Here is a 17,528-nt window from a genome sequence, read left to right on the forward strand (position 1 = left end):
CTGCCTGATGCATATGTCCAGGTGCCTCCGGAGTCATTCTGTGAGCTGTGGATCCGGGACACCAAGTACGTGCAGCAGCCCTGCGTGGCCCTGACTGTGTACGTGGCCATGTGCCACAAATTTCATGTGTGCATCGAGTGGCGGCGCTCTGACTACTGCCGTGAGTTTGCGGGGCAGGGGGACCCTCCATTGTGACTATTGTTCCCATCCCCTGTTAAAGTGGGAAAAGGCTCCCGGCCCCAAGTTCATGTGTGCTTTCCCAGCTTTAATCATTCATGGATTTATGTACATTAGTAAATTTATAAATATTTCATATGTTTAATTTATATTTAGTTTTTATATTATATAAAAGTGCATTTTATACTAATGAACACATATTTATTATGATTCATATGAACATATTAACACATAGTAATTGTATTGTTATTTTAGTATTTGCTTTCTTTGAGTCTCTTCTCTGTAAGTGGAGACTGTAACCATCACCCCCGCCCAGGGTGGTTTTGAGGATGTGGGGGAATGTGTGCCGAGTGCTCACATAGACCTGCCCCACGGACACTGTCCAGCACACCTTAATTCCCTCTGCTTCCTTTTTGCTCCCGTTTCTCTTCTTCCAGAGTTTCCCTTCCTTCCTGCAGGAAGGAAATGAGATCTGCCTCCTCCTCCCCCAATTAGGTTTGACTGGTGGGGTCGACAGGGGTGGCCTGGGCTAGAGTAGCTTGATTTATAAATGCGAACCTGTCCAGAAAGGCTGGGATTGGCTCACAGGAAGGCCACACCCACAATATGACAAGTAAAAGAGGAAAAGACAAAAGTCCTCTTGGGTCGTGTTCTTCAAACTGTGGATCCCAACTCAGAAGGTATGAAATCAATTTAGGGGGTCAGCACCAGCATTTTAAAAAATACAATAGAATAGAAAATACCAGTGTGTATTGCTCATAGAAAGTTTAGGTATTATTTTGTAAAAGATTTTTTATTTTATATAGAAGCGATTTTCAATCCTAAATACCCTTTGAAATCACTCAGACAACTTGAAAATGCATGGGCCCCACAATCAGAGATTCATTTGGCCTGGGGTGGGGTCCCCACAATGATACCTCAAAAACTCCCAAAGGATTCTTTTGTAGTCGAGTTTGAGGACCACTGTTCTACATGCTTGTATTAGGCATGCAGAACATGCCTAATACATGCCTTTTTACAATCAAGAAAGTTTGAAAACACTGATCTAGAGCAAGGGGTTGGCAAACCTTTTCGGTAAAGAGCCAGAAAGTAAGTATTTGATGCCTTGTGTGCCATATGGTCTCAGTCATAAGTCCTCAACTCTACCTTTTTTGGTACAAAAACAGCCTGAGACAGAATATAAATGAACAGGCATGGCTGTGTTCCAATAAAACTTTATTTGTGAAAACAGACAGTGGGCTGGATTTGGGCTGTGGGCTGTACTTTGCTGAGTCCTGATCTAAGGAAGGAGGTAATGTCACCAAGCCCTTTAACTTATGCACTCTCTGCTGAGCCCTCTCCTTATCCCCTCCTGTTCTTTCGGCCCTCAGTGGGGAGCCCTGCCTGGGGTCTGAAGTAGGCCTGGTGCCCACTGTGCCCCTGCAGCCTTCCTGTGCTCCAGCGACTCCACATACCAGGCATGTGTGACAGCCTGTGAGCCACCCAAGACATGCCAGGATGGGATACTAGGGCCTCTGGACCCAGAGCACTGCCAGGTGCTGGGCGAGGGCTGCATCTGCTCCGAGGGCACCATCTTACACCGGCGCCACTCTGCACTCTGCATCCCGGAGGCCAAGTGCGGTAGGTTTCTCCCCTCCCTGAGTGGGGGGCCTCCAAAGCCGGCCTCAGTCTCGCCTCCTGCTGTCCACAGCTGAGTCCCATCTGCTTTCAGGTCTGCTTAGGGGTGGCCAGTAACCCAGGGAGAGTCTAGCCTGGGAAGGTCTGGGCTCACCTTCCTCAGTCCCTCGCACCCTGCCATTCCCCTCTGCAGCCTGCACTGACAGCATGGGGTTGCCGAGGGCCCTGGGGGAGACCTGGAACAGCTCCCTCAGCGGCTGCTGCCAGCACCAGTGCCAAGCCCCAGACACCATCGTCCCGGTGGATCTGGGCTGCCCCAGTCCCCGCCCGGAGAGCTGCCTGCGATTCGGGGAGGTGGCCTTGCTCCTACCCACCAAGGACCCCTGCTGCCTGGGGACTGTCTGTGGTGAGTGTCCACCTTCACTTCCTTGGACGTCAACTGTAAAACAGTTAAAAGGTTCCAGCCCTGCACACCAACCCTGATGGATAGGACAAGGCCTAGGAAGAGCAAAGTGTCTTGTAGGGGGTGAGCTTGGAAGAGGGGAGAACCCTCCCTGGGGGCAGGGGCAGAGGCTCAGGAGTCAGTGCAGGGAGTGCTGTGGAGCCAGGCAGCCTGGCCACTCTTCCTCCCCCACCTGTAGCCTTGTGGCCTCGGGCAAATTATTTCACATCCTCTGTGCCTTGGTTCATTCTCCTGGGACATGAGCTGACGATCGATCGGGCCCATCTTTGGGGTTGCTGTGAGATGGGGTGCGTGTCAATGGATGTTAGCTCTTGCTGATCTTCTGTCCCAGCCCTGAACCCTCGTGTGACCCTCAATGACCTCATCTAGGAGTATGGGTCCTGGGGGCTGGGGGGAGGAGTGGGGCCAGGCGTCCAGGAGTTGGGCAGTTGTCCAGTGTTCTCCACTGGAGAGCAGTGGGGACATCCGGCCCTGAGGTGACAGGCCCTGTGGTCCCCGGGGCCAGTGTGTAACCAGACTCTGTGTGAGGGTCTCGCCCCCACATGCCGCCCAGGCCACCGCCTCCTCACCCACTTCCAGGAGGACTCCTGCTGCCCCAGCTACAGCTGTGGTGAGAGGCCCGGGGTGGGGAGGGTGGGGGACGGACTGAGGGCAGTGGGGGGAGGACAGCTCTGGCGGCAGAGGCCCAGGGGTGGCCAGGCAGTTTCCTCTCCCAGCACCTAAATTCAGCCTTTTCCCCAGAGTGTGACCCAGATCTCTGTGAGGCAGAGCTGGTCCCCAGCTGCCGACAGGACCAGATCCTGATCGTGGGCCGCCTGGGGGACTCCTGCTGCACTTCCTACTTCTGCGGTGGGTCGCCGCCACCAGACGCCAGCGCACACAGCCTGATCACAGTCTGCCGGCCTCACCCCTGTGTCTTTAGGCAGCTGGGAGGAAAGGCTGGGGGTCTTCAGATGGGGTGGGCAAAGGGAGAAGGACAAGCTCACTGTCCAGGAAACAGTGTGAGAGGAAGAGGACACCTACCCCGTGTTCCCCCTAGATTACTAAGCACGAGGAAACTGGTGCTTGTTCGGTGTAAGCCTTTGGGTGGACATGAGGGAGAACTTCCAGATTCTGATTCCAGAACGGGTCACGTGAGACCATGTGATGCTGCCATTAGTTAGCTCCTGCCACACCTGGGTTGTTGAGGAGGCCCCCCCCACCCCCTGCAATGTGCTGTGTGCCAAGCCCCTATGAGGGGACTGCTGTGATGGCATTGACCCTTTTCCCCCTCAGCCTGTGGCGACTGTCCAGACTCCATCCCCGAATGTCAAGAAGGGGAGGCGCTCACCGTGCACAGGAACACCACGGAGCTCTGCTGCCCTCTGTACCAGTGTGGTGAGTCCTGGCTGGGCACATGGCGGGCTGCGGCAGGAAGCGGCCTTCACAGGGTTCCCACCCCGGACCAATGGGGGTTGACAGGGAGCAACAGAGCGCCCCCAGGTGGTGAGCTCTGGAGGGGCCGAGCAGCTGAATCTGGGACGAGTGCAGGCCCACCTGAAGAAGCTGGGTCAGGCTGTCAGGCTGGAGGGTGGGAGGTCCAGGCCTGTCCCCTCCATGGAGGCCCCCAAGGGCCAGACAGAGGCTAGGGTTGAAGGACAAATACTTGGGTCCCTCCATCCCCCGCAGCACTGATAAGAAGTCCTCATTCCCTGACTGACCCAAGGCTCCCCTTCAGGGTCCCTTTCGCCACTGTGTCGCCATAGTGCCCGCTCCTGGAGGCTGTATCACAGAAGGCCCTGTGTTGCAAAACCTCTGAAGCTCTTTTATTTTGTAATTATAAATAAAAGTATGCTTTTTCCAATATTTTTATAGGGCCTGGTATCTGTATGTATGATACTGTATATACATGTAGACATGTATAGTATGTGCATATCATGTACTGTGTTCATAGTACCTTGATATAGAATGCACTATGTACATAGTACCTCAGTAGTAACTGTTAAGCATAGTGCAGCCAGCATTATGGACTGTAAGCAAACCTAATGGATGAAAATGAACAAAATGGTTCTATTCAAATATTATTCAATTTACAAAAATTGCTTTGCACACTGATAATAGGAGAAGCATGAGGTTTTTTCTTACACAGAACAGAGTAGGAGAGGGGCCTCCACCAGGACACCCAAGGGCTTCTCTGATTGGTTCAATGTGAAGAGCCACCTCCGAAACAATATAGGCTCCCATCCCATGAGAGTTGCCCAGATGACCTGGCCGCACCTGACCAGGAGCTGGTTGGCCCACTTGCCACAGTATTTGCAAGACTGATGTGAGGACAGATTCACTATCCTTTCTCCTTCTCTTCTGTCTTTCTTTTTCTATCATTACCCCTCCCCCTCAGCCCTCCTCCTGTATTCACGTTTCTTTCCATGTTTCTCGGGAGGCAGCCTGGTCCTATGGGCATAGTCAGTTGGTTTCTGAGCCTCAGTTGGGCTGTCTACCAGCTGTGCAGCCCAGGGCAAGTTCCTTACTCTCTGAGCCAAGGTTGCTCATTTGTAAAATAGCGATGCTAGTATCTGCCTTGAGGGGCTGTTGTGGAAATTAGAGATAATTTTTGTGAAGGACCAAATGGTCCTTGGTATGCAGTAGGTGCTCCAAAACAGAGGCTGTTGATATTATCACTTTCTCCCAGTCTTCGTCATACTTTTGCTATTACAAAAGCACTGTATATGCATTGTAGAAAGTACAAATTCCAAGTAAATGCAAGAAAATGAAAATACCACCTTCCTACCTGCTAGATAATTCCACTGCCAGTGCTTTAGTGGATACATATCCTTCCAGATTCTCTCTATGGCTTTATATAGATGTGTGTGGTTTACCAAAATCAGCTCATCCTGGACATACTCTTTTTTTTTAAACTGGCTGTTTTCATTGAACAATCACTACCTTTCCATGTTAATACATTTTCAACTAATCTCATGCCCAGTCCGTTTCTTCCTGTTTGTCCAATCCAGGATCCAGTCCTGGACCATGCATTATAATGACATGCCTCACATCTCTCATCCTAGCACAGGTCCCTTTTCCTGTATGACCTCCCACTGTAGAGGCCATGCCGTGACCCTGCAGAGAGTCCCCACTTCTAGACTTCGCCAGTTGCTTTCTTTTGGAGCTGCTTACCTTGTTCCCTGGGCCTCTGTGCTTCCTAAAACTGAAATTTCCATCTAAGGATTGATGGGTTCAAGTTAAAAATTTGGGGCTAGACAGTGCGTGCATGAGCTTCATAGCACATCACATCGGGTGCCACACACTATCTGGCTGAGTCACAAGAATTGATGTTAACGTTGGCCCAGATTAGGGTGATGACCGTAATCCTAAGATCTCTCCATCTTACATTTTTCCTCTTCCAACCAGAAAATAATCTATTACTTTGACACCATAAAAATGCCCTCCCTCATAATTTTTTGGAACACCATTTGATAATCCTTGCTTGTGCCAATAACTTTATTAGTAAATCAAGTAACTCTTACAGTTTTCAGATCCTCACCTTTAGTGCTGACCCTTGCCCCTCCCCTATCCACCAAAACGTTGCACCCAGGGAGTTCCCTCACCCCTTGCCTTGTTCTCTCAGCAAATGAGAATGGCTGAGGAATCCTGAACTGAGAAAAGTCAGCCTAAAGACTAGGAAGAAAGGAAGTGCGGGCCCTGCAGGGTAGCATCAGCTGAAGCAGGGCATGCTCAGGTGGGCCCCAAGTGGATGAAGTTTCCACAGGGTGGGAAAGGTTGTGTTAGACAGAGCGGGATGTTCCCCGTCAGCAGACCTTACCCTAATGGCTGGCTCTCCTCGGACCACCTCTTGCAGGGTGATTCCAGATTAAGGAGGCCCAATTTAATGAGCTTGAGGTTCTGACCCTGTCATGTCACCAGTGCCTCACAGGCACAGCTCCAGGACCTGAAATAGCTCCCTGGGGAGACTTCGGGTGCCCAGACTCTTCCCTGGGGCTCTAAGGACAGTGGGGGTCACTAAGGAGGAGCTGGGGGTAGCCTCTCTTTAGCCAGTGTTGCCCTTCTGAGGATTCACATCCCCAGGTGGCTGTGACTGACGTGTCACCTGCCTCTCCTTCCCCACAGTGTGTGAGAACTTCCGCTGTCCCCAAGTGCAGTGTGGCCTGGGCACTGCCCTGGTGGAGGTGTGGAGCCCCGACCGCTGCTGCCCCTACAAATCCTGTGGTGAGTCCGTGGTCAGGACAGCCTCCCCGCTGGGAGATCCAGTGGCCCTGCTGAGGAGGGGTTGGGGGAGCCCGGCCTACCACCTTCCACTACCCTCAGATCTGTCCCCTGCAGGGTCTCTAGAGGAAGCCACCAGAATCACCTTCCTTCTGCATCCGCACTCCAAGTGCTGAGCATTCCTACAGCCTTTTCTCTCTAGGATAAAAGAAGGAAAAAGCAAGTTTCCCATTCCAAAGAGGGTTTCCGTCTTAAAAAGTCCTTACTGCGGCCAGGCACGGTGGCTCACACCTGTAATCCCAGCACTTTGAGAGGCCAAGGCGGGTGGATCATGAGGTCAGGAGTTCAAGACCAGTCTGGCCAAGACGGTGAAACCCTGTCTCTACTGAAAATACAAGAAAATCAGCCGGGCACGGTGATAGGTGCCTTTAAGAAGGTGGACGTTGCAGTGAGTCAAGATAGTGCCACTGCACTCCATCCTGGGCGACAGAGTGAGACTCCATCTCAAAGAAAAATAAAATAAAATAAATAAAAAGAATAGGCTCTGGACCAGGTGAAGGGATTAATCCAAGTGACAAAAGGAAACCTGTGATTGGCCCATCTGCCTATTTATCCTCGCTCCACACCCAGTGGAGAGCTTGGTGTTCAGAACCCATCACTGCCCACCTACCTAACCAGCGGAGCTGCAGGCCTTCTCCTGCCCCCAGGGATGGAAGGAGGCTGAAATTTGGGCCTCTTCCTCTCCTCTCCCAGGCCTGGCCTGGAGCTGGGTCTTCAGAAGACGGGTTGTGCCAGCAGTGAGAGGTCCAGGGTACCCAGGGGATTCCTACCTGGACATCCCTGATGAAGTGGGGCCTGGCCCCTTGTGTTTTTCAGAATGTGACTGTGACACAATCCCGGTGCCCCGGTGCCATCTGGTATGGAGACGCTCCTCCCCCAACACTCCCTGGTCTGCTCCCCTTTCCTTTCCTCTCTATCCCCTCCTCTAGAGAATCTGCTCCTTTAATCTAGTGCAAGGAACCCGGGGTTGCAAGTCAGCATTCTTTTCCCAAGCTCTGCCACTTGCTTTCTGGGTATGGTGCCCTCCTTTGTAAAGTGGACATAATCATGCTTTAGAGTTGTGGTAAGGATTAAGTACAATGAAGATGAAAATTATCATGAAGATGATAGTGATGATGCTGATGGTGGCGATGATGGTGGGGACAGTGAGGAGGATGGTGGTGGTGATGAAGGTGATAGTGCAGTGATAATGCAATGGTGATGGTGGTGGTGGGGTTGGTGAGGATGGTGGTGGTGGTGACGATGGTGATAATGCAGTGACAATGGTGGTGGTGATGGTGAGGATGATGGTGGTGGTGGTGGTGATAATGCAATGGTGATGGTGGTGGTGGGGACAGTGAGGATGGTGGTGGTAGTGACGATGGTGATAATGCAGTGGTGGTGGTGGTGATGGGGATGGTGAGGATGAGGGTGGTGGCAGTGATGGTGATAATGCAATGAAGATGGTGGTGGTGGGGATGGTAAGGATAATGGTGGTTGTGGTACTGGTGGTGGTGGTGATAATGCAATGGTGATGGTGGTGGTGGGGATGGTGAGGGTGATGGTGGTGGTGATGGTGAGGATGGTGGTGGTGGTGATGGTGAGGATGGTGGTGGTGGTGATGGTGAGGATGGTGGTGGTGGTGATGGTGATAATGCAATGATGATGGTGGTGGTGGGGACGGTGAGGGTGATGGTGATGGTGATAATGCAGTGACGGTGGTGGTGATGGTGATAATGCAATGACGATGGTGATGGTGGTGATAATGCAATGACGATGGTGATGGTGGTGATAATGCAATGACAATGGTGGTGGTGGGGACGGTGAGGATGATGGTGGTGGTGAAGATGATAATGGCAATGATGATGATGATGTTGATGACAATCATGACGGTAGCTAATGTTTACTGGGAGCTTACTAAATGCCAGGAACTTTCCTAGGGCTTTCATGTGTATTATTTATTCTCACAACAACCCTGTGAGGTTGTTTCTGTTTTTTTTTCAATCCTGCAAACAAGGAAGCTAAGGTTAAGGTCATGAAGCTAGTATATCCTGGAGCCAGGGCTGACACCAAGGAAATCTGTCTCCAGAGATCATGCCCTTAGCCACCAGGCTGCATGGCCACTGAGGGAAGTGAAAATACTTTAAGAAATGTGAAGTCGTGTTTACAGTCCTTTTCTGAATTATATGTAACCCTCCCCACCCCAGCACACATTTCCTCTCACTCTGTCCCCCATTTCCTCCCTCCTTAACATTGCTGAAGAAAGGTGAGAAGTAGTGTGAGCCACCCGGGGCTCTGTCCCTCGCTGTGAAAGGGGAGGACACTGGACAGTGCTCCTCACTGGGGAGGCCTGGTAGCCACACTGGGACTGAGCTTCCAGGCTGCTGAGGGGCCCCAGGGCTGCCAGCCCCCTCCTGCCCACCACAGGGAGGGACTGACGTAGAGAGGGGCCCAGGTGGCAGACTGCTCCTGAGGGCCAGGCTGGCCCCCACCCCAGGGTGCTGACTGCCTCTGCCCCACCCAGTGGGAGAAATCCCAGCTGGACGAGGAGTTCATGCACAGCGTGGAGAATGTGTGTGGCTGCGCCAAGTACGAGTGTGGTGAGTGGGGGAAGCCCCGGGGCAGAGCCAGGCAGGAGGGGCATGGGTGCCTAGGCTCTGGATGACCGTTGCCGCCCTGCATGCCCATCCAGTGAAGGCCCCGGTGTGTCTGAGCCGCGAGCTGGGTGTGATGCAGCCCGGCCAGACAGTGGTGGAGCTCTCTGCAGATGGCGTGTGCCACACCTCCCGCTGCACCACCGTGCTCGACCCTCTCACCAGCTTCTACCAGATCAACACCACCTCCGTGCTCTGTGACATCCACTGCGAGGCGGTAGGGTGCAGTCCCGGGCGGGGTGGGTGGGGTTGGGAGGGCTTGCCTGGCAGACCTTGGGTGCTCCAGGAGCCAGAGGGGCCCTTGAAGCTGCCCTAAACCCCCAGGACAAGTCAGAGGGGCCCTCAGAAACCTCTCTAGAAAGTGCCAAGAAAGGGACTGGGTTGGGAGAGGCCAGAAGGGGAACAGAAGGGACGGATTTAGTGCCTGGAAAGAGTGGGTGTTGACAGACACAGCACACATTTATTAGGTGCCTACGGAATGCCTGGCACATTCCCTGTCCCTTTGGTTTGCGTGCTTGTGTTGCTACTATTTGGTGAGCACTTCTTCATGCCTAGTACTTAGGATGGTGACTGGCTTCTAGTAAGGGCTAAATAAATATTACTTGGATAAAGAAGGTTAGAATTATTCCCATTTTTCAGAGGAGAAAACTGAGGCTTAGGGAGGCTCTGTCATTTGTCAAAAGTCCTACAGGAACTAAGACTCAAATGGAGGTCTGTCTGGAATAAAAACTGGCATCCTTACTTAGCAGAAATGGCTTGGAAAGGGTGGAGATGCTCTTTGCTGTAAGGGAGGCTCAGGGTAGATACAGGGATGACTAGCTGCCTGTGACAGAAGGAGGCTGGGAGCTCCTCTTCTTGAGCACTTACAGAGGGCCCTTCCAGGCTCTGGGGTCCCTCACAGATAACCAGGCAGTGGGAGAGCCAGGGTGGAGGTGGGCATCTGGCTGAGGCCCACCCCACCCTGGCCTGTAGAACCAGGAGTACGAGCACCCGCGGGACCTCGCTGCCTGCTGCGGCTCCTGCAGGAATGTGTCCTGTCTCTTCACCTTCCCCAATGGCACCACCTCCCTGTTCTTGGTAAGCAGCCCCCTCGCTGCCCACTTAGGAGGGTGTCCCAGAAGGGGACACCAGGACTAGGGCCCTCTCTGGCTTGCAGGCCAGGGCTGGGTACAAACAGGCTCCCAGACCCTACGGGTTTGCGCACGCTGTCCATCTGGCCACAGCTCCCATTACCCACTTCTGTACCCTCCAGCCCGGGACATCCTGGATCGCAGACTGCGCCCGCCACCACTGCAGCAGCACTCCCCTGGGTGCCGTGCTCGTCCGCTCTCCCATAAGCTGCCCACCGCTGAATGAGACCGAGTGTGCCAAGGTCAGTGCCTCCTTCTCCACTGAGGCTGTAGGCCAGGGGCATCAGCTGTCTCACTGGTGGTGGGGTGGGGGTCCTGAGTGCAGGAGTGCAGGAAGAAGGGCTCCCTGGAGCCTGTGCCTGCACTGCCACCCCAAATCCATATGTCTCTCTGCATTTCTTTTTGCCCTGACCACATCACACCCTGCCTCTTCACACATCACATGACCACATGCAGATGTGCACAAACACACACTGTTACATGTTCTAGGCACATTCGGCCAGACACCAACACAGGCCACCAGCCACTCACACACCACACACTCCAGGGACATTCACATCAGCATGCCAATGCACACACCACACGTCATCACACCTCAAGGCACTCACATAAGCACACTCTTGCACACACATGCCACGCAGATGCAGTTCAGTCCTGTGATGGCTGGCAGGTGTCCAGCACTAGCATGGACAACTGTCAGTATGGGCGCACCTCAGAGAAAAGGATTTCCTGGAAGGCTTGGGGTTATTGTTGAATTATTAAAGTCCCTGAGATTAATAGTGGACATTTGAAGATTTCCGACTCTTCCCTAGAAAACAAATATACACAGACACTCAATGACACTCATACACACACCCACACATGCAAAATCACACATGTACACACAGATGCTCATGTATGTGCTCACAAAATCACACACACAGACTGAGACCTGCCCCCCAATACACACACTTATGTACAAAGAACTGTCCCATCCATTGTTTTACCCATTTCATTATAGAGGAGGAGGGCTTTAACGGATACTTGCCCCCATTTTAGAGATGGGAAAATTAAGCCTAGAGGAAGAGGATGATTTGTCCAGGGCTGAGGTAGAGCCCAGGCCACTGACCCAAGTGGGTGACCCCTGTGCCTCTCCCCTCCCTTATCATCTGTGCTGGGAAGCACTGGCGGTGGGGTAGGCAATGGAAGACATGAGGGGAACTGCCCCAGGAAAGATGGGAGGCCCTGCACCGTCTTGACCCAGGCTTCCGCCGCAAGGGGGCTACGTGCAGCCTTAGTGGCAGCTTAGCCCCCGTGGCTCTCCCATGGCCTGGCAAGGGGCCTATGCTCCTGCCCTGGGGCATCACGGGGAGAGAAGAGTCAAGACTCCTGTACTCTGCCTGTTTCTGGGATCTTGGCTCCCGGCCTGGACAGGGGTCTCCACACCTACCTACCTCCCCCGACTTCCTCTCTCTAGGTTGGGGGTTCCGTGGTACCTTCCTTGGAAGGATGCTGCAGGACCTGTGAGTGAGCATGGTGGGGGCCCAGGGGTGGGGGGCTCTGATGGGGGCACAGGGTGTCATGTCAGGGGACAGAAGACCAGGTTCCTGGCCTGGCACCTAAAATGATAGCTCTTCTGGGCTGAGTAGATGAAGGGATAACACCCACACCACAGGGCTCATGGCACTGGCGCAAATACGCAGATGGCTGGAGGCCATGTTTATGTCCTTGTTCCCATACAAAACCTCTGCTTCTTGTCACAGCCAGAGGACATTGGGGCATAGCATTCAGGAGGTCAGTAGCTCACCAGTTACTTCGCCTCCTCCTGCCCCTGCCAAGGCCCCCAGCCCAGATGCTCCCACATAAATTATCCCATAGTCAGACGCCCTGGTCTTGGAGGAGCCTCCTGGATGGGATTCAGGCCTCCAGGGTCCCTGACAGTCTGAGTGCGAGCTCCGTGCACCTGTCCTGATACCTGGCTCCTGGAGCCCTGGCCATCCAGACCTGTAGCCCCCAACCGTGTGCACATGCACATCCCAGTCAGCCTCCGCTTTACACCACCTTCAATCCCCCACCCACATCTTTCCCCTGTGCCTGCCCTCCTCCTAGGGTGCTCAGACCCCATCTCCAGAAGGCAGTAGAACTTGGGGCCCTGTTACGTGCACTTCACATACTCCAAGAAAGCCAGGCTTGGGGCCTCAATGGCTGATCCCTGACCCACAAACTCATGTTCCCTGAATGTCCCGTGTGCTCCCGTGTGACCTGCACCCCATGTCCCTCTCCCCAGGTTCCCCGGGGACCCTGTTTCCCGTGGTCCCCGTTAGTCCCGCCTCTCCTCCACGGGTTAGTGTCCACTGTCGCCCAGGTACTCCTCTCGGAAGCCCACTGCACTGGAGGCAGGCAGCCGCATTGCTATGTCCAGCAATGTCCCTTCTGCTAGATGGCCTGATCTCTGGGGGCAAGGGAGGGGGAGGGCCCCTGCTCTCCACGTCTGGCACAGGCCATTGGGCCTGCAGTGCATGCTGGGTAGTGAGCTGTATCCCCTGGGCTTGCATGGGAAAGCTTCAGCAGGGCCCGCTCACCTGGCACCCACCAACGCCCCAGACTGCCACTGCTTTGCTCTTGCTGGTCACTCAGCCAGTCTTAGTCCAGGACCCAGAGGGCCATGTCAGGACAGCCCTTAGTTCTCCTGCCTCCTGGAGCAGAGAGGGAAGACAAAGTGGACTTAGCTATGGCCAGAAGCCATCTAGCTGGTGTAGTAGGAAACCTCTGTGGTGAGGCTCAGAGACCAGAAGAAAAGATTCCATTCCATTTCTAAAGGGATTCCTGGGGTTACAGAGTGAGTGCATGTACCTGGCAAATATTTGTGGAGCTCCAACTATGTGCCAGACACTGTTCTAGGCACTGTAGAGCCTTGTGGAGCTGACATTTAGTGGGAGAGACAGAATAACAAGTATAAAAATATATACCAGGATGGAAGCATTGAGTTTTGTGGGGCCTGACTTATGCAATGTGGGGGGCTTCAATAAGAAGAAGAATACAAAATGTACAAATTCACATTAAAGAGTGAAAGGAAATATTTATTTAAAATGCAAAAAGAACTTACAACAAATTCTGGAAGGGGCCTGTGCAAAAGAAGGCCATAAAGCTTATGATTCAACATCGTAATTACCGATGTGTCTCTGACAAGACAGTGATTATCCCCTCGACAAATATAAGCAAGGGAGGGGTCAGGGAGGGAGGACTGAGTAGAGGCAGCGAGTTGCAACTTCAAGAAGGGGAATCAGGTAATGCCTGGGAGAGGAGATATTGCAGCCAATTGCTAAAGGAGGTGAGGGCGTGAATGAGCCACAAGACTGGTTGTCTGTGAGAGGCATGGTCCAGGCAGAGGAAACCCACACTGGTTAGTTTCCATCCCTGTAACAGCTCTGTGAGATGGGTGAATCCCTGGTCCAGTTTGATAGCTGTGGAAACCAAACAAAGCATCCCATTAGAATGAAGCATCCCACTAGAGATTGGGGTTTCTATTCATTTAGGAAATTGCAGAATCTTAATGCTAGAAGCCCTCTCAGGGTGGGAAAACTGAAGCTCAGAGAGGGGTAAGGGTAAAGTGGCCAACACAGCTTAGAAATAGGCATTAGGGCTGGGGTGGGGAGGCAGCCTCACTCTGTCCCCAGATGCTTCTCTGCCCTAGCACAGAGTCCTCAAGGGGGCCCTGGGGCCTTCCTGCCTCACTTGCTCACACTGCTCTGTTTCTGCCTTCCTGACTCCACCTCCTTCCAGGGCATTGGGTTAAAAGGCTTTCCCTGGATGGGGAGGGGCACTAACGCATGGGTGCTAATGCTGGAAGAGAGACCCTCCAGCATGACACTAACTGCCCTGGGCTGGCCCATCCTGCTGCCCCGAAGAAGCCTGGTCTTGGCCACAGCTGCCTCATCCCCCTGTCCCCCCAGGTAAGGAGGATGGACGCTCCTGCAAGAAGGTGACCATCCGCATGACGATCCGCAAGAATGAATGCAGGAGCAGCACCCCTGTGCGTGGTGCCCACAAGGCAGTGGGGCAGCAAAAAATGGGATGGAGGGGGTTTGGGGGTGTGAGCACCACAGACTGCCTCACTGGCCTGCCCATTCCAGGTGAACCTAGTGTCCTGTGATGGGAGGTGCCCATCCGCCAGCATCTACAACTACAACATCAACAGCTATGCCCGATTCTGCAAGTGCTGCCGTGAGGTGGGCCTGCAGCGGCGCTCTGTGCAGCTCTTCTGTGCCACCAATGCCACCTGGGTGCCCTACACAGTGCAGGAGCCCACTGACTGTGCCTGCCAGTGGTCCTGAGGCCTGGGGGCCCGGGCTAGCTGGACCACCTCTGCCAGCCCCACTTTCTGTTTCCAGCTGGCCCAATGTGAATGGGGGTATTAAAGGTGGTAGAAATCTGGCACGTGTTGAGCATGGAATGGTGGGAAGAGGTCACAGGAGTAACCAGAAAGGGTCACCCCTGCCCATCCTGGCTCCCTTTCTGGGCTCCCCATTTTCCACACATGGGAAAGTGCCACAGTTGAGGGCTCAGGGAGCTCACCTCTGTCCCTGGTTTGAGATGGAAAATGGGCTTTAGGTCCAGGGGCAGCAGCCTCTGAACCTCTGTGACCCTGGCCACAGCTCTTGGTGGAGGGGGTGAGAGCTGTGGGAAGATGGGAAGGTGCATGGTGCTTACATGGGAACCACAGCTGGACCCAAGACCAAGCACAGGGGCAGGATGCAGTGGCCCATTCTCTTGGCCTTTTTGACTACACAAGAAACCAGACACAGTAAAAGGAAAGAGGGCTATACCTGCAACACTCAGGCCTGCAGATGGCTGCCCAGAAGGAGTTCCCAAAGACAAAGATGGTGGATTCCAGGGCCCAGGTTGTCTCACCAAGATCTGTGAAATCAGAGTGAGCTCAGTGACCTTCACATCTCCTGTAGTCCAAAGAAAGGTGCCTGGTGTCCTGGTATTGATATGGTAATTCAGGAAAGGATTTGGAAGACCCAAGCCTGTACCCTTACCCCAAGGCAACCTTCCCAGCAGGCAGGCCGGCCTTGTGAGGCGGTGGTGGGGGAGTGAAACCCTCAGTGAGGGCCCAGCACTACTTATCTAGGATGCTGGTTGACAGCCCATGCCTTCGAGGCCCTAGGTTGCTGAGGGGGTACCTTCAGCCTGCAAATGCAGCTCCAGGCTTTGCAGTGTACCTTTTCTCCAAGGCCATGACAGAGTCGGGCTCAGAGGAGCCTGATTATGGGTTGTGTGGCTCAGCCAGTGCCAGCCTCTGTGCTCCATGGGACTGTTTAGCAAGAGAGTGTCTGTTGGTGTCAGTGGAAAACACAGCCCCAGCCTCCCTGAGCACTTGTGAGACCCTTGCCACTGAACCAGAGCGTCCCCTAAAGCCAGGGCCAGCGTCCCCTTCCACACCCCACTCTGCAAGTCTCCCACCCCCTGTGCCACTTTGTGCCACGTGGAACCGAAGGGCATGAACATAAGGTTGTGCGGGCCCCAGCACTGCCCTGTGTGTCTGAAGATGTGGCTGGATGCCCCTTGAGGTGAGGAGGCTGTGCCAAGATGGCCCCCTGCTGTTTCCAAGCCTCTTTGTGCCCATATTTGTGTTCTGTTTATTCATCAATAAACCACAGGACGACTTCAGGCCTCTGAGCATCTCTGAGGGAGCCAGGTTTACTTCGAACTTGAAGGAGTGTCCACTGTGAAGAGAAGACTCTATTTTGTGGCCCTGAACATCAGCACTGCTTCTGCCCCATCCGTCCCAGCACTATGCCCCACTCACAGAAGAACCATTGGTGGGTGTTTGCTGGTTGGAATTGAATGGACTGGAGACTGGCTTCTAGAGGAAGGGGATGAGGAGAAGGAAGAGGACATTGGGAGCTGGGGAGCTGGCACCCAGGCGAGGAACTGAGGAGTGATCCTGGTTCTGTGGGCCCAGAGACAGATGCTTCTTACAGGAGATATGGATGGGGCAGACCCAGAGAGTAGGTTTCATATTGGCCTCTTGACATTTCTGTATTTCTTTCCTTGTTGTTCTCCCAATGAGCTCAGTACGTTTTTGCAGCCATGTCAGCTGTGGTAGGATTAAGGAGCACCCAGGAACAGGCTGTCAGTGACACTTCACCTGTGAAGGACTGTTGGTACACCTAAGGAGCAAATGGGAGGGTGCTTTCCTGGGTTGTCCCATGTGGGAAGGAGAAGGAGGGGGGCTAGGAAAGCACCCCTCAGTAATAGGGCAAACTCCTAGAGGAGTCAGTGCTTACAGTACAAGAGCTTCACCCTGCCTAGAGAGGGTAGAACATCTTTTTTTGAACTAACACTTGGAAGGCTTGGCTTTTATTTCATAAGTAAGCTCTTCTTATGGTGCATCTGTCTGCTAACATGGACCCTGAGTCTTTTCCTAATGAAAATGAATTTTCCTAATGAAGCTTTATGGCTTTGTAAGCAGCACATTTCTAAATAATCAATGGATCAAATAAGAAATCAGAAAGGAAATTGGACAACATTTTGATCTGGGTGATTTTGAAATTATGACACATTAACCTGTGAGATGCAGCTAATGCAGTACTTAGAGAAACATTTATAGCCTTAAATGCATACATCACACTTCTTAATTTCTCATCATTACAGCCAGAGATGGGGTGGGACAAGGCTTCCAAACTTCTCTATCAGGGATGATGATCCATGGCTTGTAGTTAGTTATCTCCTTAGCTATACATACTCCCTAAATCAATAGTTTTCAGAATTTTGAACTCTGATTTCAACAGAACATGACTTTAAACAGAACATGGCTGTTAAAGTGAACTAGGTTTAAAATCCTGGTTCTATTATATGGCAAGATGTTTTGACTAAGACATAAGGAAGTTTTTATAGCCATTGCTGGCTATATAGTGTCCCTGGCTGTTCATTCCTCACCTCATCACCCTTCCCATCTGTTTGTGTCCAGTTATGGGAAAGCAGCTTTTGAACAGGCCACTCCTCATCAGCTGTTGCGTAGACAGAGGCAGAGGGCACCAGGTTAAGTCAGCCAGCCTTGGCCTAAACGTCTTTCTGCAGTCTCAATTCGGGAGGGTGGCTCCAGGCTTTCAGACACCTGTTCCCCACATCTGACCCATTGTTGGTGACCCAGTTTCAGTAGCCTGGCCCTCCTTGGCTCCAGTTGGCAGCAGTTCTCAGCCCTCCTGCTGTACTCCCACTGTGTCCTCTCAGATGGCCATAGCTCCTGGTGATCACACCCTA

The 17,528-nt window shown here is 52.9% G+C and overlaps 1 protein-coding gene and 1 long non-coding RNA gene across 2 annotated transcripts in view; one reads left to right on the forward strand and one right to left on the reverse strand.

The window, feature by feature from the left end:
* Positions 1–15,088, forward strand: part of OTOG (otogelin) — a 100,297-nt gene extending 85,209 nt beyond the window's left edge. Inside the window, exons 42-56 of the mRNA XM_063711028.1 lie at positions 22–160; positions 1,603–1,797; positions 1,988–2,200; positions 2,763–2,867; positions 2,999–3,106; positions 3,533–3,634; positions 6,362–6,460; positions 7,334–7,374; positions 9,021–9,096; positions 9,189–9,367; positions 10,123–10,227; positions 10,403–10,522; positions 11,737–11,782; positions 14,213–14,292; positions 14,393–15,088. Of these exons, the coding sequence (XP_063567098.1) occupies positions 22–160; positions 1,603–1,797; positions 1,988–2,200; positions 2,763–2,867; positions 2,999–3,106; positions 3,533–3,634; positions 6,362–6,460; positions 7,334–7,374; positions 9,021–9,096; positions 9,189–9,367; positions 10,123–10,227; positions 10,403–10,522; positions 11,737–11,782; positions 14,213–14,292; positions 14,393–14,593 (1,809 nt within the window). The 3' untranslated portion in view covers positions 14,594–15,088. The remainder of the gene's footprint in view (positions 1–21; positions 161–1,602; positions 1,798–1,987; positions 2,201–2,762; positions 2,868–2,998; positions 3,107–3,532; positions 3,635–6,361; positions 6,461–7,333; positions 7,375–9,020; positions 9,097–9,188; positions 9,368–10,122; positions 10,228–10,402; positions 10,523–11,736; positions 11,783–14,212; positions 14,293–14,392) is intronic.
* LOC134759330 (uncharacterized) overlaps positions 13,376–17,528 on the reverse strand; it is a 52,650-nt gene continuing 48,497 nt past the window's right edge. Inside the window, exons 2-3 of the long non-coding RNA XR_010135444.1 lie at positions 15,086–15,176; positions 13,376–13,723 (exon numbers count right to left, since the gene is read on the reverse strand). This is a non-coding gene — a long non-coding RNA (uncharacterized lncRNA). The remainder of the gene's footprint in view (positions 13,724–15,085; positions 15,177–17,528) is intronic.

This window comes from Gorilla gorilla, chromosome 9 (genome assembly GCF_029281585.2).
Source record: "Gorilla gorilla gorilla isolate KB3781 chromosome 9, NHGRI_mGorGor1-v2.1_pri, whole genome shotgun sequence".
Lineage (NCBI taxonomy): Eukaryota > Metazoa > Chordata > Mammalia > Primates > Hominidae > Gorilla > Gorilla gorilla.